The sequence below is a fragment of the Excalfactoria chinensis genome, chromosome 3 (genome assembly GCF_039878825.1).
Source record: "Excalfactoria chinensis isolate bCotChi1 chromosome 3, bCotChi1.hap2, whole genome shotgun sequence".
Lineage (NCBI taxonomy): Eukaryota > Metazoa > Chordata > Aves > Galliformes > Phasianidae > Excalfactoria > Excalfactoria chinensis.
The window spans coordinates 55969368-55996237 of record NC_092827.1 but is presented as its reverse complement, the minus strand read 5'-3'; the positions used below and the strand labels follow the sequence as shown (position 1 = coordinate 55996237).

The 26870-nt window shown below is 41.1% G+C and overlaps 1 protein-coding gene across 4 annotated transcripts in view; it reads left to right on the top strand.

The window, feature by feature from the left end:
• The first annotated feature begins 315 nt into the window (after nucleotides 1-315).
• Nucleotides 316-26870, top strand: part of TMEM181 (transmembrane protein 181) — a 31935-nt gene continuing 5380 nt past the window's right edge. The window contains exons 1-15 of one of the 4 annotated variants that reach the window (XR_011903110.1): nucleotides 316-491; nucleotides 11180-11283; nucleotides 14170-14225; nucleotides 15421-15511; nucleotides 16073-16191; nucleotides 16795-16914; nucleotides 18835-18915; nucleotides 19812-19911; nucleotides 20637-20767; nucleotides 21326-21417; nucleotides 22812-22869; nucleotides 23476-23578; nucleotides 23672-23723; nucleotides 24377-24467; nucleotides 25043-25129. Coding sequence is in view for 3 of the 4 variants with exons in the window: in XM_072332549.1 (XP_072188650.1) it covers nucleotides 361-491; nucleotides 11180-11283; nucleotides 14170-14225; nucleotides 15421-15511; nucleotides 16073-16191; nucleotides 16795-16914; nucleotides 18835-18915; nucleotides 19812-19911; nucleotides 20637-20767; nucleotides 21326-21417; nucleotides 22812-22869; nucleotides 23476-23578; nucleotides 23672-23723; nucleotides 24377-24459; nucleotides 25040-25129 (1411 nt within the window). In the remaining variant the exon portion in view is untranslated. Of the gene's footprint in view, nucleotides 492-5567; nucleotides 5726-10949; nucleotides 10995-11179; nucleotides 11284-14169; nucleotides 14226-15420; nucleotides 15512-16072; nucleotides 16192-16794; nucleotides 16915-18834; nucleotides 18916-19811; nucleotides 19912-20636; nucleotides 20768-21325; nucleotides 21418-22811; nucleotides 22870-23475; nucleotides 23579-23671; nucleotides 23724-24376; nucleotides 24468-25039; nucleotides 25130-26870 lie in introns of those variants that run through there. The other 3 variants (XM_072332549.1, XM_072332551.1, XM_072332550.1) reach the window with 3 other exon arrangements.

Below are 26870 nucleotides of genomic sequence, written 5' to 3'. Positions count from 1 at the left end.
ATACTGGGCCCTCCACAGCCTTATGACCATGAAAAGAGAATTTAGCATAGAATTTATTTTATGCATATCAGGCTGCCAGAGGGGCAGGAAGGTAAAAGAGATTATGAATGATCACGGCATTCATGAATGTTTTTTAAGACTGGAATGGTTTGCATAGATATGTATATAAGGCATTAAACTTCCATTTATTCCGCGGATGTGCTCAGCTGAGGCAGAGATGTCCCCGCGACCCTGGGCCGCGACTGCCGCTGTCCGTGGTGCTGAAGCTCAGCACCGAGCGGAGGCCCCACCCCGAAGCGCAGCGCGGCGCGGGGCGGGCCGTGCGGCGGCGGCATGGCGGAGCTCGGCGCCTGAGGCGGCATGGAGGCGGATTTCGCCGCTTTCGGCAGCCCGCTGTGCGGCGAGCTCAAGCGCTTCTGCAAGCGGGTGCGGGAGACCTACCGGGAGATCAGGGAGGACCTCACCCCCTATAAGGATGACCGCTATTATCGGTAGGCTCGGCGCGGAGCTCCCGGCTCGGGACTGTCGCAGCGGTGGCTCCGCGAGGCTGGCAGCGGGGAACGCGGGGTGTCCCGACGGGCGGTTCTAGGGGTCTGCCGAGAGGGGAAGGGATCTAGGGTCGGTTTAAGGCGCAAGGCCCGGCTGATGTCTGGTAGCTCCCCAGACGCTGCGCAGCCAACCCAACACCCCCCTTCTGTCTCCAGCATCCGTATCGCACAGGTGCCTGGTGCAGATGTCCCTCTACACAGCCCTGCGCTAGGCCTGTCCCCTTCCGTATAGCTGGGTATGCAAAAGCCATGAAACAGCGCTGGGAGAGCTACAAAATTGGTTAGGTTATGATAGTTCTTGGTGATGGTGGGTTAGGAGTGGTGGATGTCTTGAATAGACTGTACGCTGCTTCTGTGCCTGTCTGCTGTGTCCATAATAGCTGGAGGGTATTCATGTTCAGGGACTGACAAAGCTAGGAAAGTAATGAAAGGTAATGGCCTCAAGTTGTGCCAAGGGATGTCCAGGTATTCAGATATTAGGAAAAAGAAAATATTCGCAGAAATAGTGGCAGTGCATTAGAACAGGCTGCCCAGGGAGGTGGTATAGTCACCATCCCTAGGGGTGTTTAAGAAACTGTAGATGTGGCACTAAGAGACATGGTTAGTGGGAATGGTGGGGATGGGATGATGGTTGGACTAGATGATCTTAGTGGTCTTTTCCAACCATAATGATTCTGTGATTCTGTGACTCCAAATGCGTTGGAGGATGGAGCCATAAATTAAATGAAATTTTGGCTCAGAGAAATGATCTGAAAAAGTTGAGTAAAAATTAGGACAAACAAATACAGGAACTACACAAACAATAATATTCACAAATACAGGTTGGGGAATGAAGAGTCACATAATATTTTTGTGAAAAAGTGTATGGGAATGACAGTGCTTTACAAGACAAGTGCATACCAGAAACAGACATGGATGTGGTGATTACTCCCTTCAGGCAAAAGGAAAGGCTAGGCACCTTGCGAGGTCCCTTTGAGCTCAACTTTACTATGAACTTGAGCATTATTACTTTTGAGTGTTTTTGTACAGTTCTCCTGCATAGGTCATTGGATTTCAGTATGCTGTGCCTGCTTTCACCAGTGAAGGCTGTGGAACATCACAGTGAATCTGGCCTCTTGTTTTCAATAGCAAGGACTGCAGAGCATCATAAAGGTTGAAAAAAAAAGCACCTGACAGCTTCTCAGAGTTTAATGCTGCCACGGTCTGTGCTGTCAGAACAGGGCTTCTTGCACCTGACACATGGAAAGCGATGAGGTGCGATGAAGATCTAGAGTATTGACACTAGAATGAGGAAAGAAGGGAGGAATAACTTTAGGATTAACAATGAGAGGGCCTGGGATATGCATGTGCTCAGTTTTGTTTCCAGAAGAAACCCAAGCTCTTTGAAGTAAATTCTTGTTAACACTGTTATATGATTGCAAGTACATATGGAGGGACTTTTTGTGTTGAACAGAGAAGAAACAACCCCACCAAATCAATTGGGCTTGTAGAGTTAGCATGAGATTTCCCTTCCTTCAGAGAGCATATCCCCGGAAGGCATCAGCTAGAGAACTTTTAGGATGGTAAATGCTGAAAATGAGTTATTTTGTGCTCTTGGGAAGGAGACAATTTTTCATGAGAAAGATACCATGCTATATAGTATTTTTCTGCATTCCCAGGATCTTAGCCTCACTGAATTAAATCAAGTAAGTTCCTTGCTACTGTTACTGCATACCTGCTATTGCATGAACTCATGGATCAATGGATGCAGCAATGCCATCTGCTTTTAGATTCTTGGTAAGATGGAAGATTTATGGTCACTAGTCTTAGATACTACAGTGCATTCTTCTTACAGCCAACTCTCACTTACAGGAAGGATAATTAAGAATGTTATCCTTTTTCTCTATTGTATTCAGTACTTTTGGTCACATTACAAATGAGCACACTCAAGGATGCAATGGGGAGCCTTACTGCTCTGAAGACAGAAGACATGTTGGAAATTTGACAAAAGAATTGTGATGTGGCCTGCAAAACAAAGAGGCTGTCTAAAATAGTGAGATTACTAAAAGCAAGTTACGTATCAGACCAACAAAGTGAAAATACAGTAAAACTATATAAGAGCATGTTTCTTCCCTTCATGCACTGTATATATGTTTAACTGTTGACCACTGCCAGTCATAACTCTCTCCTCCTCCTGACTGAGCAAGTCATTTGGCATTGACTGATAGTTTCCATTGCCTTTATGGAAATTGAGAGGTCTAGTCCATTAAGCGTTAGGGAAGAAGAGGGGCTTAAGTTTGCAGGTAATCAATATTTGCCAGGAAAGATAAATAAATAAAACATTGGCTGCTGCAGTCTCACTTCTGAGTTCTATAGGGACATTTTAGGGAGTGCCAACAAGGAATGAGAACACACAAGACTGAGAAGCTTTGGAGCAGAGGTGATACAGGAATGGAAGAATACCAAACTTTGTGCCCTTTGTGGCTGGCAGGGTAGTAGCTCTTTTTGACTCCACTTATGCATTACGTCAGTATGTGCTTGTCCTCAGGGGCTGGGGAGTTGGCAAGGGGGATGACCTATCTCAGAGGCAGCTGGTGAAGCTCTTATTCCAAGCAGATGTGCTGTCACTGCATGGTGGCTGAGTCACTTCTGAATCAGCTCTGAGGCTGTCCCAGTCTAGTGACATCTTTTTGGTGATGGTTTCTTTTTAGGCACTGTGCTCTTTCTAACATGTGGTTCAACAGCCATCTGTGAGCAGCCTGCTCCTTAGGAATAGGTGACAAATAAAAGTGAGAGGCTCGTCAGCCATCTCAAGCTATGTCATCCTCACTCCTCAAAGCTGCAGAGCACTCATTCATACTGTACTGATGAAGGGGAATCCGCGTTAGTGAGTTTGTTCTGTTTAATAAGCCATAATAGTCTCCAAATTGTGCCTTTTGGGATACAGCTTCATGAACAAGCGTTGGATGACCCAGCACCTGAGAGAGGATGAGGAGAGCAGGGTTATCCATACCTAAGCATGCCAGTCAGTGCCATCTGTCTAGGTTAATAGTTCCCTCAAGACAACGTGGCAATTTGTGGTATGCTTGTAAAAAAGAAGCTTGCAGATTAATGCATGTGATACTAAACAACATAATTGGTGACCTCAGAACAAGCTTGAGTGGACTTAATGCTCCTACGTAAGTCATTGGCATGCCGGGAGATGCTTGGTGCAATAGATAATCTTAGAGAAGTCAGAAGAAGGGAAAAGTGATACATTATCCTATCAGCCCTTGATTTATTACAGCAGTTTCGCAGCCTGTTCTAACTTTTAGCCCTGAAAAAATGACTGCAAACAGGCTACTTCGGTGAGCACTTTGTTCCCTGGTGTCTCCACTCCCACCAGTGGGTCCCTTTCTTCCCCACTGTGCCTGCTGGGCCATGGCAGGGCAGGAGGAGCTGGTGGAGAGCTGGCAGCTAATGACTCTCTTCTCTGCATTAAGCAGTTTTAAGTAAAATGCCGGTTAAAAAAAAGGGGGGGGGGGGGGGGGCTTACTGCCAATTGTACTAAAACACCTGCGCATTTTTCTCTTGAACGTGTCATCAGTGAGGTATGTCAAGCTTACCGGAAGGTACAGCTCGGCAGTCAACTGGCACGTATTTATAACTCTGTCCTCAGGCTAACGTTGCGGAGTTCAGCACACTGGAAACATTTTGATAGGAAAGCAAGTAATTAAAGTGCCTTCCTGATACACAGGAGAGAGTAGGAGGGTGGCTTATTCGATGTCTGACTTCAGAGTTGATTAACAACTTGGTATTAATGAAAAAACAATGTCAGGTTAATTAACGTAGCCTGCTGACCTATTAGCTTATACAGGGAAGCACCGTGCTGACGTCAAGGTTAGCAGTAATACTCCAAGATTAAGAGATTGAACTACAGGCTGCCCTGAATGGCTCCAGTGTGAAGGACACAGCTGGGCCTGAAAAGTCTCAGCACGGCCTTTGTGTATGGTTATGGTGTGATCCCCCATGCTGTAAGTCCTGACTGAGGTGGTAGGTACTGGTGTCGCTGGCTGGACCCACTGCCAGCAGCCTTCTTTTGGGTTCACCGCAGCCACACGGGGGCAGACAGGGCTGGCACTTCACCAATAACAACGTCAATTACCCGCAGGCTAATCAAGTAAAAGTATCGAGAGTGCATTATTGATGTTAAGTGCCTTTAAAAACGGACTGCAATGAAACCAGCTGGCTGCCTAAGCGAGCTTTTAATGGAAGCATGGAGGAGATGTTTTTTAATCATCCGTCGGTTGATTCATGTGATTATTTCTGGGATCACACTGAGGCAGCTGGACCCTACATACATGACATATGTCACAGCTGGCAGGTAGCTCTGAGTCTCATCCTGGGCTGGGATACCGTGTGCCTCCGGGGCCAACCTCTCACAGGTAGCAGCAAAAGGATGAGAGGCAATGGCCTCGAGCTGCACCAGGGGAGGGTCAGGTTGGATATTAGGGAAGAATTACTCTCAGTAAGAGCAGTGAGGCAGTGGCACGGGCTGCCCAGGGAGGTGGTGCAGTCACCGTCCCTGAGGTGCTGGAGAGCCGTGTGGATGTGGCACTGAGGGACGTGCTCATGGGCGCGGTGGCAGTGAGTTGGCGGTTGGACTCGATGATCTTAGAGGTCTTTCCAACCGTAACGATCCGATGATTCTAATTGCAGCGCAGACGCCCAGAACCGAATGTTAGTGCCATCAAAACCGGGCACTAAATACAAATTGGCAACATCCCCGGTTCACCAATTCTCATAATCTCCACCAGCGGCACTGACAGCAGTTGCCCAGCCTCGGGAGCCTCAGCAGGAAGGCAGAATAAAACCCAGCTTCATCGCAACACCTGTGCAAAATGAAGACACTCCTGAGGGGTGTGAGGTAACGGCTCACTCTCAGGTTTTATCCCCGGCTCCCGAACACGGCGGGAGGCCCGCCCGGCACCGGAGCCGCTTCTTGCGCGGGGCCGCCCCTGCCGCCCCGTGTCCGCTGCCGCTCGCCGTAGCGCCGCCGCCCCCTCCCAGCGGCGTCGCCCTTCGCTCCCGTGGCGGCGCGGCGGGTGGGTGACGCAGGCGGAAGCCGCCGCGAGGTTGAGCCGGCGGTCCTGCCACGGCTGCGGCGCCGGCCGGCGGGAGTGGCGCCTGCACTGCGCATGCGGCGCCGGGATGGAGCCGTGAGTGGCGGCGGGGGGCTGCTGGGGGCTGCTGGGGGGGTGCGGGGCCGGAGATCGCGGGAGGTGCCGGGGCCGGGTGGGGTGCGCCGCCGGACCGCTCTGCACCGCAGCCCGGCAGTGAGCGCGGCGAGCGACCGCGCAGCGGCCGTGGAGATCCCGACCGCACAGCTGGCCGCGGCCCGGCCCGCGGCAGGGCTGAAGGACGCTTGGTCGGGACGGGGAGGAAGGGTCCATCTCCGCTCTGCCGGCGGGAACCCGAGTTGTAATGCGGAGCGCGCAGCTCATTTCTCGTGAAGGAAATAGATCGGTGGGGCTGGACTGGTGTCTGTGGTTATTTGACTTTATTTGTGCGAGTCAGAAAACTCAGAGAAGACACGCGCGGGAAGTTTTCTTTCCGTATGGTGAATAAAAACACTCCAAGTCTCAGGTTGTACCAGTGAAGGCAGGAGAAAAACCTTTTCCCCAGGTGTCCCCCTGTATCGGCAGAGCGATGACCCTGGCTGATCACTGGGACGTCAGTGAGCAACACAGAAAGGACATGAAACAGCCACCAAACAGGAGCTGTTTGATGTAACTGTGCTCAGCTGTCCTGTAACTGCCACATAGTGCTGCTGCATGCAGCTGTGCGTCTCATATCCTTGCTTAGCTGTAACTGTGACATTGTACATCTGCAGGTGGGAATTCAAGGTGTGCTGGGGACAGTGGGGCCAGCAGTGGCCTTTAAAAGGAAGAAATTGGGTATGTGCAGGTAGTCTTAGTGCTATGGGTGGGTGTAGTGCATTCCTTATGTACTTGGCATTGGTGGGACCGCACTTGGAGTATCACTCACAACAAAAAAGACATTGAGGCCCTGGTGTGTGTTCAGAGAAGGGCAACAAAGCTGTGAGGGGTCTGGACCACAAGTCTGATGGGGAGTAGCTGAGGGAGCTGGGATTGTTCAGTCTGGAGAAGAGGAAGCTCAGGGGAGACCTCATTGTTCTCTACAGCTGCCTGAAAGGAGTTTGGTGAGGTGGATATTGATCTCTTCTCCCAGCTAACAGCAATTGGATGAGAGGGAATGCTTCAGGTTGTGCCTGGGAGAGTTCAGGTTGGATTTTAGGAAAAATTCCTTCTCAGAAAGAGTGGTGAGGCATTGGAATGGGTTGCTGAGGGAGGTGATGAAGTCACCATCCCTGGAGGTGTTCACGAGCTGTGCGGATGTGGCTCTGAGGGACACAGTTTGTGGGCATGGTGGGGATGGGCTGATGTTTGGTCTTCATGATCATAGTGGTCTTTTCCAATCTTGATGATTCTATATGCAGTCCTTTAAATCGGAGTGGTTCCTACACTTTCATCTGGGAGAGTCTAAAAGTAGCATTTGGAGGCAGAGCATTATAGGTTAAAAAGCACGCGTAAAAGCAAACTATTTGTGGTTTTGATATCAGCTGCTTCTTAATCCCACTTGCGTCCCATCCTTCTCATCTGGAAGTGATATTCTTAAGTGAAGAGCATTGTAACTGTAAAATGGTTTGGTTTTAGTGATGACGTTGTTGTAGAGGCTGCATAGTGCAGGCAAGGGAAGTGATGTGATGTTGAGGAAATGAGAAATAGCCTGAGGCAAACAATTGTGTAACACCTTGACCCAAAGCATGGCTCAAAGAGCAATATGTAGCTCACCTTTACATCTGTTATGTGAGCAGCTACTGAAAGATTGCAATTATTACAAGTATGCATTTCCATTGCTCACCTGTCACAAGTTACATTGCTGTAGCTTAGTTTTTACTTCCATTTCAGATGTCTAATATATCTCTGTTGTATCGCTGTGCTTTCTGCTCCTTTGTGGTTAGTTTTAATCTAATGTAGCTATAATATATCACTTTCTATCTGAGTTAGCTTAAAAATTCAAACAGAGTGTGAAAGCTTCCTGACAGATCTGTAAACATGGGATGTTTTTCCTTGAACCTTATTAGACTGCGTTGGCTGGAGTAAGAAGGCTTCTTCCACTGACAAAGGGAAGCACGATTCTTTACTTCCTTGAACAAGTGCTTCCAGAGTCAGGCTTGAATGTCTCATTCTTTTTAGGCCTTCCAGATGCTGGTAGGAAATCATCAACTTGCATTTATCAGTGTTCATAAATTGTATATGATCTCTTTCCAAAAGCCAGATGTAAAACAGTGAGCGTGCAGGAGGGTTGTTTTATCTGCCTGTTATGTCAGGTGGTGACAGGCTGAAATGGGGCACTGCAGAGTGACAAGGAAGCTCTGTGAGTGCAGGGAGGGGAAAAACACGACACTCTGTAGGAGCTCAATAAATTGTTGTTGGCTGTCATGATACCTGCAGTTAATATTTGGCTGAACTTTCTTGTTTGCTCATAAAAAAAAGTGTTGTGTGGTTATTGTGACTTAGGAACAGTGAGGTGTTTTCACAAAGTCTCTGAAAGTTCTCTGGCACAGCACTTGTATCAATTCAGCACTGTTGGAAGAGTTGGGGTGTAAGCTGCTGGGTTCCAGTGTTGCTGGTTTTGTGAGCAAAAGCCTTGATGTTTAACTGTGTTTTGGCCAAAAATCACTGTAGTTTAAGGTCTAGCTTCATAGCAGTTGGCTTCTGAAGGGAGTGAGTTATTCTTGTAAATCTTTGGAGAATGCACTAGAATGGACTTTGGTGCTGTGTCAGTAGGCATTTCTGAAGGACTGCTAACAATGTGGTCACACAACCGGTTTTACCTCCAAATTGTTACTATGTAGGATGCTTCTGTTAGCTAGTTATATGCTACATAATTGTGGACTCACAGACCAGTTTTGAGAGCGAAGTTTAGTTATCCTATCTGATCACGTAGGACTGTAATCCACAGATGTATGTCTTCCATCACTTCTAACGTGGGTCAATATTTATCAGTGTGTTTTAAGTTACCTGAGACCTCATAGAAATGTTCTGTGGGTCTGACTTGTTATTCTTGTTCCTCTTCTTCTTTCAGTTTGGTTGTGCTTTTCCAGCCTTAGCTCTCAGTTACTATTGTTTTATTTCCTTCTGTCCTTTCTTGCTTTCCTCTGTCTTGGTGGTAGATATGACTTCTTCAGAAGATGTTTATGTGTAATTGATTTCTGTATATGTAGTTTGGTACATCCAGCCTGCTTGAAGTTTGCATTTGGTTGTGATAAACAAGGAACTGAAAACGAAGTTTACCTTTCATGTTTCACTTGTTTTGTTTTTGGCTCTTACACTTCCACAAGTTTGTATTTTCAGATCTTTTAAAGGGTCAGAAATCAATGGGTTTCTTTTAAAGAGATGAAATGCTTCTGTTATCCTAGAGACTGGAGCTTTAAGGAGTACTCCCCCTTTCTGAAGGGCAGTATACTCTGTGATTTACAATTTGTGTTTGCTGCTAACATGGCAGTGCAAGTACCAGATACTGATAACTGTTGGTAAAACAGCCTGAGATGGATACGAGTTGAGTCTGAAGGAATCTGATTCCGCATACTTGGTTATGTGAGCAAATCCTCTGCATACTAGATGATCTTTGAGATCCCTACCAACCCAAGCTATTCTGCAATCCCTCGATTCTTTCCAGTATGTATCTCAGTCTCATTTTCCAAATCCTTACATGGATCACTTCAATGAATGTTCTTTTTCTCAGATAAGCTATTTCATCTCCATTTTTTGTTTGTTTGTTTGTTTTCTCTTTACTCTGATCTTTTGCCTGGTCTCTGGGCAGATCAGTGCAGCAGTGTTGACCTGTGAAATACCTACACTCACTCTATTAAATGAGATCTCAGGAGTAACAGTGTCTCTTCTCCGTCTGGTTTTCTCTCCTTGTAAAGTGTCAGCACCTGCTTTTCAGGTGTATGCAAACCCATTTTGACTGTTAGGTGTTGCACCATCCAGAGAAACTGGCATGAAGAATGAGTCAATGTCTGGAACAGGTTTCCTCGAAAGCTCATGAGCACACCTGTGTTCTGGCGCAGCACTGAGGGAAGCTGCTGGCTGCTGGTAACTGTACAGCTGTGAGTGCTGGCTGAGGGAGCCCTGGTGACTTTCCCTTCAGGAGGTGAAGCTGCTTTGCATGTTCCCGTAATACACCTCCAAATGTCTACTAAAACTTGGAACATCGGATGCTCATCAGCAGAGCCAAGAATGTGCTTAGCAAGTCAAAAGTGTAACATGCACCAGGTCATGGCTGCTAAGTATATTCCCATATATAAGCTAAGGTGTGCATGATAGTTCCCTTCTCATATATGTCACTCCTCCCAGTAACTCCTCAGCACAAAGGCTGAGGTGTTAAAGCCTTGGTTTTGGAAAAGTAGTGTAGTTCTATCTCTGCAAAAGCTGTGCAGACAAGTCTTGGTTTAGAACGCCTCTATTACCTGGGATTCTGGAAAGTCAAATTAAAATTATACCACTTTTAAATCAATTAAAATTACATTTGTCTGTGAGGCCCCTGAGTGATGGTCTCTGCAGCAGAGATCTGATCTGTTCTTATTTGTGATTGTGGTAATTTTATGTGCAACACACCTGTTTTCCTTGGGCGATCAGCTGTTGTGACCTTTTAAACTGGTCTGGGTTATTGCTCAGTGCAAGGGCAGGCAGTCACAAAAGTTACCTTGTGTTTGCTGATGCTATCCAGAGTCTTGTAAAGCCACTTTGTGCAAACTTTTAACATTTACATTCCCTTGCTTGCATTCCTCATTACTGCTGTGTTCTTTCTTTATTTCCACATCATTGTTAAATGGATATTTTGATATTTCAAACTCTACCACTAATAAAAAATATCATTTATTCTGCAATACCTAACTCTTAAAGAAAATTTAGATCGTTATTATATGCTTTTACTAGTTCAAAGTGAATTGCTTGTCTTGCTTTCTCTTTGGAGAATAGAAAATCTTAGTATAAAAAAACTTGCAAACTTCATCTGTTTTGGGATATGGGTGTATGTGCCCATTCATACGTCTGAGAATCTCTAGTAGTTATCTTTGATCTAGAAAGTAGCGTTAGTTTGTATTCTTTTTTTAATATTGCATGTTGCCACAAAGATTGGTGTAATATTTTTTGTGGAGGAATGAATGGTGAAGGGGGCTGTATGGTAACTGTTGAGTCACGGCCTGAACCACTGATTGAGCCCCTGGGGAAAGGACCCAGTCAGCCCTGGGAGCACAGGTGAAGGCAATTCAGCTGTGTGACCAGTAGGGTTGGCTGCACCTCTCTTAAGAGCTAACTGCCACTGGGGAGGGATCTCTTTCTGGAGATCTGTCTTTGGTGAAGCTTTCCTCTGTGAACCTGGACTCTTCTGATGCGGGTAAGCAATCTTCCTCCTTTCATTTATAGTACCTTTCTATTTCACCGATCCTTCTGAACTCACACCTTTGTTGTAACACTTTTTCCATTGTACTGATCTGTCCAACTGCTACAGCAGCTTTTTGTTTTTGTGTAATTTAGAAATATGATTGACAGCTAATTCTGTGCTTTCTTTTGTTTCTGTAGGCTGGCACCAATGCGATTATATACGCTGTCCAAACGACATTTTGTCCTGGTCTTTGTGGTATTCTTTGTCTGTTTTGGCTTGACAGTCTTCATAGGAATAGCAGGTAAGGATGTTGCCTTTTTAAAACATTACCTTTTTGTATTCTTTGTCTTAGTGTGATGATAGTTGCGGGTGTGGGTGTAAGTTAATGAACATTCTGCCCCTGCTACTTCTGAGGTAATATTACTTCTTATGGGGGAGGAATGTTTCTTCTATCATGTTTTTTCATAGGGATGCTACCATGCTACACCATTTAACAGCTCCTCACTTGACATCGTATTTCTCTATCAACTGGCATGATCTGTGCTGCTCACTGACAACCATCTTCACTTGTCTCTGGACCTGTCTCTATCTCTATCCTTCGCTTCCTTTTAGAAGGAAGAGGCCAGCAGAGGCATTTGGCTCATTCAGTCCTGCCTGACTTGGGCTTTCTGCGTTTATCCATACCTTATAGAAACTGCTTTGTTCATGGTAGCATTAAAAATTTACCTGTGGTTTTCCCTCTTTTGTGCTGCTTGTCTTATTGTAGAAGCATAATGTCCAAACAGGCTGTATTTCGGTTCTTGAAGATAAACCAGTGTTTTCCCTCTGACTTGCCTAAGGGTGCTGAAGGGCGTTATTCTGTAACTGAAATACTGAACAAATGCTTTTATGTTTTATATGAATGACAAAATGGAAAACAGGAATTAGGTCAGTATCAGCTGCAGGAATTGCTTCAAATTGTTTTATCTGAGAATGGGCGAAGAGCCATTTGTGCTCTTTGAGAATTTCACTCTTAATTAAGAGTGAGTCCTGAAATAGAGCTTTTGGTCTTATGCATTATATCTGCCTGCACTAGTGCTGTGGGTGCCCTTGTTCCAGAGCTACCGTAAGCAACACTCCAATATCTGCACTGTGCCAGGCTTCCAGGACTCATCTGTGGTTCCCTTCAGGAGTTGGCAAAGCTGGAGAGTTGTTTTCCTTGTGAGACTGGTTTGTTGGATGGCTTTGTTGACGCAGTTCATTATTATAACTTAATTATTTTTAAAAGAAAGTTGTTTACCTTGGGAGGAGAACCACTTACACTGTGGTGATTTTTAATGGCTTTGGCTGACAACTTCATGCTTCCTGTGAACAGAGGGAGGGGCACGAACAATAGAGCATTCACTCTTCAAAGGGTGCAGTCTGAGCTAAACTCACCAAACCCACTAGGTAAATGAAAAGGTGGGAGATGCATCCAGCTTTACATGCGACCTATATACACCATTCCCCGTACTCAACTGCTCTGTGTTTTGGGAAGGTTAGCAGTCTTAACTACCTACCTGAGTAAAGAAGATGGCTTACTCGGAGGAGGCGGTTTCTCTTCAGTTCTTGTAACCTAAGACAGGTGCGGGTTTGTTTTTTTCCAGGTTACACTTGCTCACTTTCTCTTTTCCCAGTGTGTCTTTGCACTCATCTCACCACAAAGATTAACAAGGACAGGATAAGGTGCAGAACTCATTTTCTGTACCTATGCAGTTTTCATGTTCCTCACTTCAGACTGGTTGTCTGCTTCCCAGTATGATTCTGTTAACTTAGCAAGAATAAAGGAAAGCAACAACAACATAATTTAAGTACAGGTGTTGTTTCAGTCAATAGTAAGACCACAAGATGCTTTTGTCAGTTGCTTTAAAAAGCGTTAGTATATTGCTTGCTAGAGGAGCAACAGTTACAGCAGTAGAACTGACTTATTGTTTTGGTTGCTGTTCCGTTTTGAAAACTGGGATTATGATCTCCAGTATTTATTTATTTTCTCATATCTGTTGGTTTATTTTTAAAAAAGAGCTCTTCAGAAAGTTTTGTTCTGGTGTTTTTTGATGAATACTTAACTACTGAAATATGATGACTCATCAACTCTGAGCACTTACAGAGAATCAATTATGCTTTCTGAGACAAAAATGCTGCATGTTTATCTTAACTGTTGTGTCAGCTAACATAAAATTCTTGCCCAGAATGAGCTCACAAATGAGCTCACTCATTTATAAACCCTGAAAGCTGGACATCTCCCACTACAGCTTGACTTGAAGCTGTTGATTGAATGGATTGTGATTTTTAGGAGAACTTGGAGAACTTGTTTGTAGAACTTCGGCGCAATTACATTTATTGTGATGGTATATATAATATATTACAGCTTGCCATTTTTTATAGAAAAAAAGAAGGGTCCCAGTCTGGCTGGTCTGAGCACTGTTTCTAAACAGACTTGTAGGTTGCCTTGCTTAAACAGCTCAGTGCAGTCGAAATCCAGCACAAGCTACAAACTGCTGTCACTAATTATGCAGTCAAATACATTGTATGTACATAGAAAGGCATTATCATTGCTCAGTCAGATACAGTGTAATGTGTTTGTCTAGTTGTGAGTACAAGTGATACAGACATTATCTTCCAAGTAAATTGGGTAATGGTAGCAGTTGGGCCATAAAAACTGGAGAGATAAGTGGAGTCCAAAAAGCTGTTTTTTCAGATGCTTTTGCAGCCATAGATTGGGCTTCAAGGTGCTGCAACAGCAGTGTCCCTGCTGCTTAGTTGGCTTTTTCTGCAGCCAACTACTTTCATGACTGCAACACACAGGGAGGGAAACATACAATGTACATCATGTAGCTTGAGGGAAGATGTGCCATGTCTTTGTTGTTGTAATTTAGAGTATGCATGTAGAACTTCTGACATGGAGTTCTTGATTAATAATTTACAACCTATTTATGCTCAGGAATATTATGGCAGAGAGTCTTAGAGGAATCTGGTGAGGGGGGGACCTTTTGGCCAAGTTTATTAATGATATTAAGAAGGCGAAGTGACTTGCCCTTCAGTTAGAACATCTGCCAAGTGGGATGCTAGTTAACCTGCTTAGTGAGGAGGTACTTTGTACAATGTTTTGAAATCCTGTATTTACACTGATCCTTCAATATTATTCTCTTCCTTCTTGTTTACTATGTAGGTCCCAATGTAATTGAAACTTCTGTAGCAAGAACTGACCTAAATAACAGCATAAAGGTAAGGATCGATAAATGGTGTTGGATTATTCAAATAGTTTTACTTGGTATCTGTAATGTTAAATATACCCTTTATCCAGTCTCATCATTTTAAGTAATTAGATTTCTACTAGGAAGCTTCCTGGCCACCTGATGCTTTCCAATTTGAAACTGAACAGTCAGCTTTTACTACCACTGTGCGACCCAGTCCCAGTTTCTAGTCTCCTGCCAGTCAGTAAGGTAGAGAGTTTTGTGATGGGCAGTGTTTCTTCACAGTAATTCTTGATGAACTAACACTTACTGCTGATAGGATTCTTTGGTGAGCTCATGCTTGGAGATTCTTGTGAGGGTTCAGGATGAGAAACTGAGAACAGGAAAACAATGTTCTTCTTGGCAACTAATGATAACTCTCCTGTGATTTTAATTGTCCATTGTTGAGTAGCCGTGACAGTGCAGTCTGATCTCTTACCATGAACGTTCACTTTACTGTCTTGAAGAATTCTGTATTAAGCTTTCATGTTCTCATTCTCAGTTTCTCTACTTCTGTCTGCTTCTCTGCTGTCAAACTAACAGCTAAAATAATTTTTGTGAAGTTGCTAACGAAGAAATAATTTAAAACACTAAGTGCAGTTTCTTTACGTGCCCTGAAACTTTTAGAGAGTTTGTTTTTGGTCAATAGGTCTGTTACGTACATTTGAATTAGTACTGTATTATGAATGGACTTTAAAACAATCCTAAGAAAAGGATTTCCTGCATTAGATTTTCTCTGTCAGTGTTACCTTCTATGCTTTTGAATGCGGGATTCCTAGGAAACCAGTGGACAAATAGTTGTGGTTTACATACTTAGGTTTACTGGATGTAAAGTGCTAGAGATTACTATTATTATTATTATTATTATTATTATTATTACTATTAGGCTAAATCTCTCATATCTGATCTGTTTTTATTGCTGCTGCTTTTATGTGCTTGGAATAGTCAGTGCATTTCAGTGCTGCGCTAAATACACATACTGCTTTAGCTGCTTCATTGGAACACATATATGTGGGGTACCTATCAATACTGTCTGTGCAATATCACATATTAAATCTGTTCCTGAAAATATTGTTACTTATGTACCTTTTATTGTTAGGACTGCAAAGGTATCATGTAATATTATGACTGATGCTAACCTTGGTCGGGTTTTTGTTGTGTTGTTTTTGTTTGTTTTTTTTTAACAGCTGAAGCCTTTTAATTTAAGTTCACCACCACTGTCTACTTATAACCAGCAGCTGTGGCTGACCTGTGTAGTTGAGTTGGATCAGCATGACGGTGAGATTGTTACCTAGAGTTAAGGAAACTGCTGTAGCAATTTAATTTTGTATATTCTATCTTTTTGTTGCGTACACGATTCTGTTTCTTTGTGGCTGTGCTTTTCCTCTAACACAGTCTCTCCATCTCTACCTCTTGCCCTCAGTAAAGGGATGGATTGAACTAATCTTGAGAACTGTTTGCAACAGGTGTATGGGGTAGGGTGGGTGTTATTTCAAGAAGACAGCAGTATGTAGAGAGTCTGTGTCTGTTTTGGGAGAAATTATATGTATAAATTGTAATATTACTAACAGTGCAGTGGAGTTTCCCTATAAGTATATGAGTAATACTGTAACCAAGAATTCTTTATGTGCTAGGATTCAGTACAAGGGCTGTATGTCTTAATGCCAAAATATATTAAGGCCTTTTGCTTTTTTGTTTAGAAATTACTATAACAGAACTGTACTCCAGTAGCATATAACCAAGTACTATTGGGTATCATATTCATTTTAAACTTTATCTGGATCTCTTCTTGAGACTTCTGCATGCAGAATAGCTCAATGTTTTCTCTCTTAATTACAGTATCGCTCAAAAAGAATGTTACTATGACAGTCAAAGTGCTTGGAGTGGTGAAGGATGGAAGCACGCCCTATGTTAATAATCAAGTTCACAACCGGACAAGGCTGCTCAGTTGTGCGCAGGTATGTGCGTGCTTGAGGAAAACTCTGTTGCAGTGCTTACTTTAAACATATTTGTGTGCATGCTCCATTACACTGCAAGTTTGTCTCTTTCTGTGGCTTGTGTCTCTTACCTCAAGAAGACCCCTTTTTCTTGTTGCAGCTTTCTGTCAGCAAAGTACTGTGTGCCAGTTAAACAGATTTACAGTACTGTGAGAAGGAACGTTTGAATAGAAAAACAGGTATTGGGCTCTAGAGAGGAAAAATTCTTATCCAGCAACTAGCAGAGCATTTGCTTGAAAGCAGGTAGCTTCTGTGCTTCAGGAAAAAGAAATTCTTCCCACCCAAGAAGTTTCTGAGTTTCTAGTAAAACTTTTAGTTAAAGTTTTGAGTTTAAGGATGTCTGAAACAGATTATGCAGAGTGAAGTCCTTGAGGAAGAGAATAGCTGAAGTTCTTATATGGAAAGTGTATAGCATAAATCAAGTTTGTTTGTTGGTAAGATGCGTAATAAACATCACCTGTATCTACCTACTCAGAAACAAGTTATCTAACCTATGTTACCAGTTAATTTTGTAGATTAAATTGAAGGTTTTTAAATATTACTCTTTCCTGTATGTGTTCACAGAAATGCAGCGAAATCATTGTTGCTCACCTTGGCTACCTGAACTACACTCAGTACAACATATTTGTTAGTTTTGAAGATCTAAATAAGTTAACATATGCCATACAGAATATTACTTTCACAGTAAGTATAAAACTTTCTAGTAGCAAAAGGGAACTCTGGAGAAGTTTGCTTTAGCTGTAATAAAAAAGTTTCCTTATTTTTGAACATGAAATATGAAGATGCATCATTATAAAGCTTTCTGTAACTGCTGGTTTCAGAGCTATTAAAGCATTTGTGTTATAATCTTCTAGAGTGATATTTATCTTCATAGGGAAAGCATTTTCTTTCAGAACTTCTATTGCTGTTTTCGGGGACAGATAATTTTAGTGTTATTCCTAGGAGGTATTTAATGGTAGACAAGCTAGACTGGAACATCCAGTTTTCTGTGTTATCACATAGAGATCTTACCTTTCTAAGGCATGTTATCTTTTTTAGCCTTTCTAGGAGGTGTGTCTGAATTAGCAGGATTTTTCTAGACTCTACAAAAGCACTGGCCAAAAAGATTTGAGACACAAAGACAAATGAAATAATGGTCTGACTCTGCTTATGAGGAATAGAGAAAATGGTTTTCTTTATCTGTAATAAGCAGGCAGTCCCTAGCAAAATGAACTGGGCAAGTTATAGAGCTAAGGTTTATAAAGTTTATAAGTTTATAAAACAGTTTGGAAAAAAAAAGTGCATGTTGAATCACTCCAGATAGAGGTTTAGAAACGTTTGCATTAGGAGAAAGATGGAACTAAACTGAACTTGTAATACTAGTTACTGTGTTGTATTCTGACTATATATTGTTACGTCTGTTGGAGCAGGCAGAAAAAGGAAATTTACTGTAAAGCAAGAGTGGCTTCTATGTACTAAATGAGCTTTCTGAATCTTAATATTTGATCTATTCTAATGTATAAAGCACATTATTAAAAATAAGCTGTAGAGGGAGAGAAATTAAAATGCAAAGTACTTAGTTCCAGATTTCAAGCAGTGTGAGGTATCGGGGCATTAATAATTCTGCGGTTTATCACCTTGCTTTGCATGCTTTCCTTTATGTAGATAACCAAAAACCCAATCCAGAGGCTCTGCTTTCCAATAGCAAGTGAACATACCAATTCATTTTGTTAGTACAGTGGCTTGTGGTGTTTCCAGTGGAAATAAGATATTTTTGTAGATGAGAATCCTCCACTTAAAATTTTCATTATATATTTGCACTTAAAAAGAAGACAAGATAGAGGTTTACAGGCAGACTAAATCCATTGAAAGGCAAAGCTTCTTGTCACATGAGCAGAGCTTATGTGGTACATGCATTTTACAAGTAGCTTCTGAAGAGAAGCAGGCCAGATATAATTTCTCAGCAGAGTTCAAGCAAAATGACATTTTATGATGAATATTTCTGCCCATCTAATAATTAGAGGACTAAGGCTGCTTTTGTTCCTTAACCTTCAAAAAACTTCCTTGTGTCTGCTTAGCTCATTTATTCTTCTTGAGTCTCACTTCTAAAACAAGAAAAAACTTTAAGAAAACAAACTGGTTTCAGAAAGCACGACTGTACCTTGTCAACATTTTCATAACCAGTTTTATGTATTTGACCTTGGTAATAAAGAAGTGCACAGAATTTATTCAATTATTGAAGTTAAAATTTTGAACATGAGAGAGATCAAAACGGATGCTCCTTGATTTCTAGGACGTGCTTTGAGGTGTGACAACGCAATGAGTATGTTACCAAGTGGCGGAGTAAAGGAGAAACAATGATACTAGTCTGCTTTGGTTATCTTAGTCTTTTTGAGATAGTCTTCTTGTTTGTTTGTTTTCTTCAAAAGCAGGCTTTAACTTGGAAGAAAAATATGTGTGAATTTATCTTTGTCTTTCCATAGTGACGTGGGGGAATTTGGTTATACCTTCAAATCTTGAAAAGCCAGAAAACTGTTAAGTTTATCTGCAAAAGGTGTTAATTATTGATGTTGTGTGAACCCTCTGAAAACATTGTTGAGCTATTTTTCTTCTGTTTTCTTGTAGTGGAAGATGTACAATCCAACGTTTTCACAAGTAGAAATCTGGTTCCGATTTGTCTTCGTAGTTCTCACCTTTATGGTCACGGTAAGATTTTTGCTTCAGTTTTTTTGGGTAATGTTTTATTTAGTAACTTAGTTCCAGGCTGTCAAGTTGAGGAATTATTGAACGAGTGTTAATAAAATTTCTAAAATACTCATTTACTTGCTCCTTCTATGTAGTTACAAGTGGCACTGTGGAACATAAAGAATAAATGGGAAAAGCTTGAATTTTCTACAGTGATTATGAATTCAGAAGAGAAGTTTTCTTCAAATAAAAGATTCTGATTAGATCCTAGAAAAAGAAAATGGCTTTGTCAGTGGGCTCAGACATGGGATACACAGACAGTCTTTGAAAATGAGTAAAACTCTATTGATTGTGACCTTAATCTATCTTTAGTGTTGTCACTGTCTTGAGAAGGAGGGTGTCCCTTACAACCCAAGTTACACTGTGATTTAGATTACCCATCCTTTCACGGTTATGCCCCTGGATCAGAAATATTTGGGTAAAACAACAGTAGGAACAGTAGAAGAATAAAAAACAAAGTTATCAAAGTAAAATATGAAAATACTAAGCCACTTGCATAGCATTTCTTTCACATATGTGATGCCACTCATTGATTAACTGTGGATGTGGTATAGAATCTGGATATGTATTTTTTTAATATGTGACTTTTTAAGTGGAAGTTGTTGTAGTGTGTGACCATTTACTAGGCAGCGCTTTTTTTTCATGCGTTTGGTAATGTAGCACTGGCTGGTTTCCTTTTCAGTTTGAGAGTGATTTGTGTAGTTAAGCCAGCAAAGTTATTGCTAAAGGAGGAACAAGATGTGATTCCCGTTTCACTGTGTTATTAGTGTGAAAGACCTTGCAAAGTAGTGTTTGCAGTGTGCTGTACATCGCTCTGTAGGGTGTATTTTTTCCTTTAATTTTTTGTTTGTTTTTAGTGTCTGTTTGCACATTCTCTACGAAAATTCTCCATGAGAGACTGGGGTATTGAACAGAAATGGATGTCTATCCTCCTTCCTCTCCTGCTGCTTTACAACGGTACTGGATTTTTTTTATAAAGCATCTTTAAAAAAAAAAACAAAAACACAACAACATCATTAAAGAAACAAGAAGAAAGAGAATGCTCAAGGTTGGCCTTGAACTTGCGAGTAGCTGACTATAAGGCTTCAGAAAACTAATTTATAAAAGAACGACCCTTTTAAAATGTATTAAATTTAAGGTTATAATCAGTAGGTCGGCTTTGTTCTTTTCCCTAAACTCCCTTTAAAATTGATTGCAGTAGGAGGCTGCAAGCTTGCTGACCCTTTCACATATAAATGTAGTTTCTGCATTTGCCTGATGAGCTTTACTTCTGTATTTTTTAAATACTCGTGCTGTATTTAAAAACAGAAGCTGCCTTTGGTCTTGCAAACCACATCAATTTCTACCACTTTCTAACAGTACCGAAAGAATTTTTGTCTTTCAGGTATTCTGTGGTTCATCACCTAGAAAAGTGGTTTAACAGGTCTGATAAAACATAGTCTTTCAGATGCATAGTCTTTCTAATGCAACTACGCATTAGAACAGTTTTACAGACAATTGGAGGTACCATTTTCTTTGCAGATTATTTTAAGATAGAACAAACTCTAATTTCATTTAGTGATGTATTGAAGAAAATCTTTATTTTTTTCTGAAGATGGATTCAACTTTACTTTTTATTACTAAAAGACTGTTCTCCCTCTTCTCCTTCCCTCCCCCCCCTCACTTCTTTTCTTTTGTTACAGACCCATTTTTCCCCCTTTCTTTCCTGGTGAACAGTTGGTTTCCTGGAATGCTGGATGACCTATTCCAATCACTGTTTCTTTGTGCGCTGTTATTGTTCTGGCTTTGTGTCTACCATGGTATAAGAGTACAGGTAGGGGTGCAACCATATCTAGCAGACTTACTGAAAAGACGGTACTTGTTTATTCAGTTGTCTCAAAAGGTGACAAATTAAAAACCTAATTTAAATATATATATATATGTATATATGTACACATATATATTATTTTATGCATTGAGACTGCGACAGCTGAATGAGATAAATATAGACAAGCTTTTGCAAGCCAGTCTTTGGAATTATAGTACTGTTGTTCTTGCTTGAAGGGTTTTGTTGTTGTTTATGGTGGTTGTTCATTTTTAAAACCACTTTAAAATACTGCACAGAAAAAGAAATGTGAATTCCTGTCATTTCAGTGTCAGTGAAATATGTGGGACCTTAAAATCAGGATGCCCCAAATCTCTTCTGTATCTTAACTTTAACACAAACGATACAATTTTATGTATTCTGTAATCAGAAGTACAAGTTCAAAATATCGAAGGTGATCGTCTTAATTTAATTCATCAAATGAAACAAAGGAAAGGTTCTTTTATTCTGCCAGGATGGATTCAAATGTGGGTTCTCTCCTTGACCATGCTATTGTTTTATCAACAGGGAGAAAGGAAGTGCTTAACCTTCTATCTGCCCAAATTTTTTATTGTGGGACTGCTGTGGCTTGCTTCTGTTACACTAGGAGTATGGCAGACGTAAGTAATTTGAAACTCAATGGAAAAGTAATGAACTGAAGTTGTTCAGGAGTGTGAAGACTGTTTATAATTCTGTCTTTTTCCTCATACTTTGATTGTGGTAAAGAAATGGAGTTCAAATTATATTTTGTTTTGCAAAATGTGACTGATTTTGAAAACAGAATTCTGCATGGACAGTTTAGTAGTACTTAATTTTATAAATTAGACTAAGAACTGGCAGTCAATATGTCAGTATGGTAGGGCTTCCTCCAACGCACTCTTCCTATGAGCTTTTTCAGTATTGGAAGCGTCAGTTTCCTTGTTACCACAGTTTAACAAAACTGTTCAGCCTGCACAATTGATATTAACGGGGCTTAGCCAAGCTATGCAACTCCTTCTCAAGACTGAGTTGATGAGTTCAGTGTTTTTCCTCTTTGTCACTGTTTCAGTCACTTACAAAAAGGCGTCAATATTCCACACAGAAAACTTCGTCAGTTTTGATATGTTTGTAAACCTCTTCACCATTTTATTCTCAATTGCTTGTCTATCACTTTATTTCTCCAGTATGTATTTCTTGCCGTTGCACATTTTTGAAAGTGGTGCAGTTGCAGGGAATGTTGATACTAATGTTTTATCATCAGAATTTGTATGAAGTAAAAGCTTAAACAGCTGTTATTTCTTGAGTATCATTCTTATCACCAAAGATAAGATTGAAACGGTAAATCCTGAAGAAAGGACTCATAAGATCATGAAGTCCAACTGTCAACCTGAACTACCATGTCTCACTACCAAACTCTTAAGTGCTACTTCAATACATCTCATAATTACCTCTGGAAATAGGGCTCCACCATTTTCTGGGTAGCCTATTAAAGAGTTTTACTACCCTTTCCTTGAGTAAATTCTTCCTGATGGCTGATTAAACCTCTCCTGATGCAACTGGAAGCCATTGCCTCACCCCCTATCGCTTGCTGTTTGAGAAAAGATCCCAGCACCCTCCTTGCTGCAACCTTCTTTCAGGCTGTTGTAGAGAGTGATGAGATCCCCCTCAGCCTCCTTTAGACTAAACAACCCAAATTCGCTCAGCCACTCCTCCTAAGTCTTGTTTTCTGGTCCCTTCACCTGCTCAGTAGTTCTCTGCACGCAAGTAGGGAGACTGGACAGGCTGACTACCAAAAGCATCCATATTCCTTGAAAAATGGGATTTAGGAAGGAAAAGGATGTCTTGCAAATGGTCATTGAAATCACTGGCATTGCACCAATTTCTACAGCCAAGATCTTTAGTTATAATCTTTATGAAGCAACTTTTAACTCTTTTTCTGTTAGTCGATTTCCTGGTCTGTGTATTTTATTTTTTTTTTTGACCTTGTATTTTGTAGTGTTGTAAGTACCAATTTTTCACTTTGAATCTTTTCCAGTGTTAATGAAGTACATGATCCTACATATCAATACAGAGTTGACACAGGTAATTTCCAGGTAAGTAAGAAACATTTCTTTGATGTTCAATTGTCAGATGTCATTATACAATACAATGAAGAGCATTTGCTTTCAGATTTCCATTGAAATCTAACATTTTAGTAAATTTCTGGCCTGGTGATCTTACTGGGACTCGGGTATTTTCCATTTTACTTCACATCACACGTAGGCTATATTGAACTCCAACACAATGAGAACAGTAGACTGTCTTGCAATAATCTTGGGTATCTGAAGACTTGACATGTGTTTTGTCAGGGACTTGTGGGTGTGGGAACCAACAGATGATTTTCTTTAAGCTTAAGTCAGTTTTGTTTATCTTGACTCTTGTGAAGATCCTCTGTACTAGAAAACTTAAGACTTCCTTACTGAAGAGGAAGATTTATATGGTTTCCTGTATAATTCTCAAGAAATATGTTTGCTTAAAAAAAGTCTACTTTGACATATTCCATCCTCATTTTGTACTTCCTTTCATGAGCATACTTGCCCTGATTAAATGCACCATTCTGTACTGTGCTTTGGAAAATAATGATTTCTGTTGCAGGATACAGCTAAGAAAGCAGAAATAGATCAAACTTTGTTAAATAATAAGTAATATTCTTTTTATAGGGAATGAAAATCTTCTTCCTTGTGGTGGCAACCACATATATTCTCTACCTTCTGTTCCTGATAGTGAGAGCATGTTCAGAACTCCGTAACATGCCTTATGTTGGTAAGTATTTGTTTTGATTCTTCTCTAAGCAGGCTGTCTTCTCCTAGATGTAGGAGTAAATTTTCTAATAATAATTTTTCTCAATTTTATCAGATCTCAGGTTAAAATTCTTGACTGCATTAACCTTCGTAGTGCTCGTCATTAGGTAAGGCTTTTCAGAGAACATTTCTCAGTACTCAGTTTTATAACCTTTTCTTTCAAGGCTTTAAATACACACTTTTTTGATAACATACTCAGTGAAACTAAGATGTGTTTTTTCTATGTGATCGCTTTGGTAATCAATTCATAATTTTTGGAGCCCTTTCTTAAGGCTTTTGTTGACAGTTTGTGTATTTCCACTACTGTCGAAACACACTGGAAGACTTAGTGGAAGATATATTTTGTATTGCTGAGGGGATTGCAGTGCACTGCTGGATCTCTTTTGGAGTTTGTAAGCCTTGTTCTGTAATGCAGAAGTTCACCATTAGCTTTACACTGTTGTTTATATCTGTGTCGCCAACTCCGAACAGCTATTTCAAACTGTTGTTGACTTTTGGATTGTCTTTAGTGGGTGAAATATGACAAAAATAGACCAATGTTGTTTGTTTTTTCTTTATGAAATTGGCTGCTGAATTTAAATCACAAAATAATCATTATTAATTTAGAAATATGAAGTTAAAATGTGTTTTCAAATAAACAGCATTTTAACATAATTATTTTTTAATCTACTATCGAGCTTACACTTAAATTTTGCATTTTAAAGGTTCAGTATACCTACATGCCATTACTTTTCTTTTTTTCCCCTCCTACCCCCCACAGCATTGTTATACTCTATCTGCGCTTTGGAGCACAAGTTCTTCAGGATAACTTTGTTGCTGAGCTGTCAACTCATTATCAGAATTATATCCTTGTGTTGTGATGCTGTTCAACTGAGAATATTGATCTGGTTTTCTTTGGGAAGTACTTAAAAAGGATTTACCTAAGGACTGAGTCTTTTGACTTCTAGGTGGGCTTTTGAAACCCTGATCAAAATTGATATAGAGTATCATGTCATTGATTTCTAATAGCTATTTGTAAAGATTATGAGCTGAGACAGTCTCAGTCTAGTTTGTTTGTATCAAACAGACCACAGCTGCATTTGGTACTCTTCAAAAGGAACGAAGGCCCAGGCTTTCTTTTAGCAGTGAAGACAGAACTATTGATTTTTACCATGTTTTGATACTGAAGAGAAGAACTTATCTCAGCAAATGTTACACGTGTTAAGATTGAAGATTCGTCTTCAGAACTTTACTTAGAAACAGCTTGAATATACTAGTTGTCATTTAATATTAAAAAAAAGACATTTTGTTCATCCATTCATGCTCTCAAACTTTATTGTGGTAAACATCCTTTCTGTTGGAGCAGCTTACATACATTTTGGATCTTGTTTCCAAAGTTTATGTGAATGGAGCTATATTGAGTAAAATCCTTGACGCTTTCTACCAGCAGAGTTCTTATCATTTTATGGTTTATTGAACTTCTATCTCTACACATTAGCCTTCGTGTATTCCCCCTCAAAGAATGCACTATACGGTAAGTGAAAAGCAATTCATAGAATTGTAGAATGGCCTGGGTTGAAAAGGACCACAATGATCATGTTGTTTCAACCTCCCTGCTGTGTGCAGGGTTATCAACCACCAGACCAGGCTGCCCAGAGCCACATCCAGCCTGGTCTTGAATGCCTCCAGGGATGGGGCATCCACAACCTCCTTGGGCAACCTGTTCCAGTGCGTCACCAGCCTCTGTGCGGAAAAACTTCCTCCTAATCTCTAGCCTAAATCTCCCCTTTCTCAGTTTAAAACCATCTCCTCTTGTCCTGTCACTATCCATCCTCATAAACAGCCATTCTCTCCTTCCTGTTTATACGTTCCCTTCAAATTCTGCTAGGCTGCAATGAGGTCTCCCTGGAGCTCTCTCTTCTCCAAGCTAAACAAGCTGAGTTTCCTCAACCTTTCCTCACAGGAGAGGTGCTCCAGCCCTCTAATCATCTTAGTGGTCCTCCTCTGGTTCTGCTCCAAGAGCAACGTGTCCTTCTTGTACTGGGGACCCCAGGCCTGGATGCAGTACTCCAGATGGGAGCCTCACAAGAGCTGGGTAGAGGGGGGCTATCACCTCCCTCTCCCTGCTGGCCACTCCTCTTTTAATGCAGCCCAGAATACAGTTGGCCTTCCAGGCTGCAAACACATACTGCTGGTTCATGTCCAGCTTCTTGACCAGCAGGACCCCCAAGTCCTTCTCTTCAGGGCTGCGCTCAAGGAGATCTTCCCCATGTTTGTATAAATACTGGGATTGGCCTGACTCGGGTCCAGCACCCTGCATTTGGCCTTATTGAATCTCAGTTGTCTGGCAAACTTAGATGACTAGGGTTGGCATGTTAGAACATATTATGTAATATCTTTATATATTTTCTTGTCTCAATTTCAATTTGCTTGGCACTGACAGTGCTGTTACTGAGTAATTTAGTATTGGAAATGTGAAGGAATACTAAAATGTTTACAACTAATTGGCTTGACTTGAATTCTTACACTTTTTTGATGGAGCTTATAGTAAATATGTATGCAAATACTGCTCTAACTTTTGAGCTGACTCGCAGGCAATCCTTAAAGAGTAAGAGTACTTCATTCATACTTTGTTATAACAGTAAGATTTAATACATTTACATGCTGGCAAACATGACTGAAATATGAAAAATAGGCTGATGGACATGTAGGAGTTAAGCTACTCCCTAACTTTTGGGATCTTGGGGAATCTGTGGGGGCTTGCTGTGGGAGAGGGATGCACAGAGCCCGTTTAAAAGAGAGGCAAAGGATTAAATCTATGGTGCTTTTTTGCCTTCCTATGTATGGGATATAATCTGTCTCACATAGTGGTTATAAAACATTATTCCTATCTAACAGATAAAGATGCTATAAAGCACATATTTATACAGGGTGCATTCTCTGCTTTAAACATTGAGTTTAAAATACCCTGGGAGTTATGATTTAGGAATGTGCTAGACTGTGAAGCTGGCTCTTTCTCTAGACTTTTCTGTGTTGAGATTGATTGTACTGTTGCAGGAAGATGCTGGCTTTTGTTATGGAAGACAAGTGGGGAGGTGAGGATAAAAGGTTGCAAGAAGTATTAATCTGCAGAAGTTACAAAGTAAAAACCTGCTAAAAAAAAAAAAAAAAAGATGCTTTTAGCAAATTGATGGGTTGGACTTTATTGCATGTAATTTAAAACAGCAGCTATCAGCAACAGATAGTACAGAAATTGATGGTTTTAAAACAGGGCA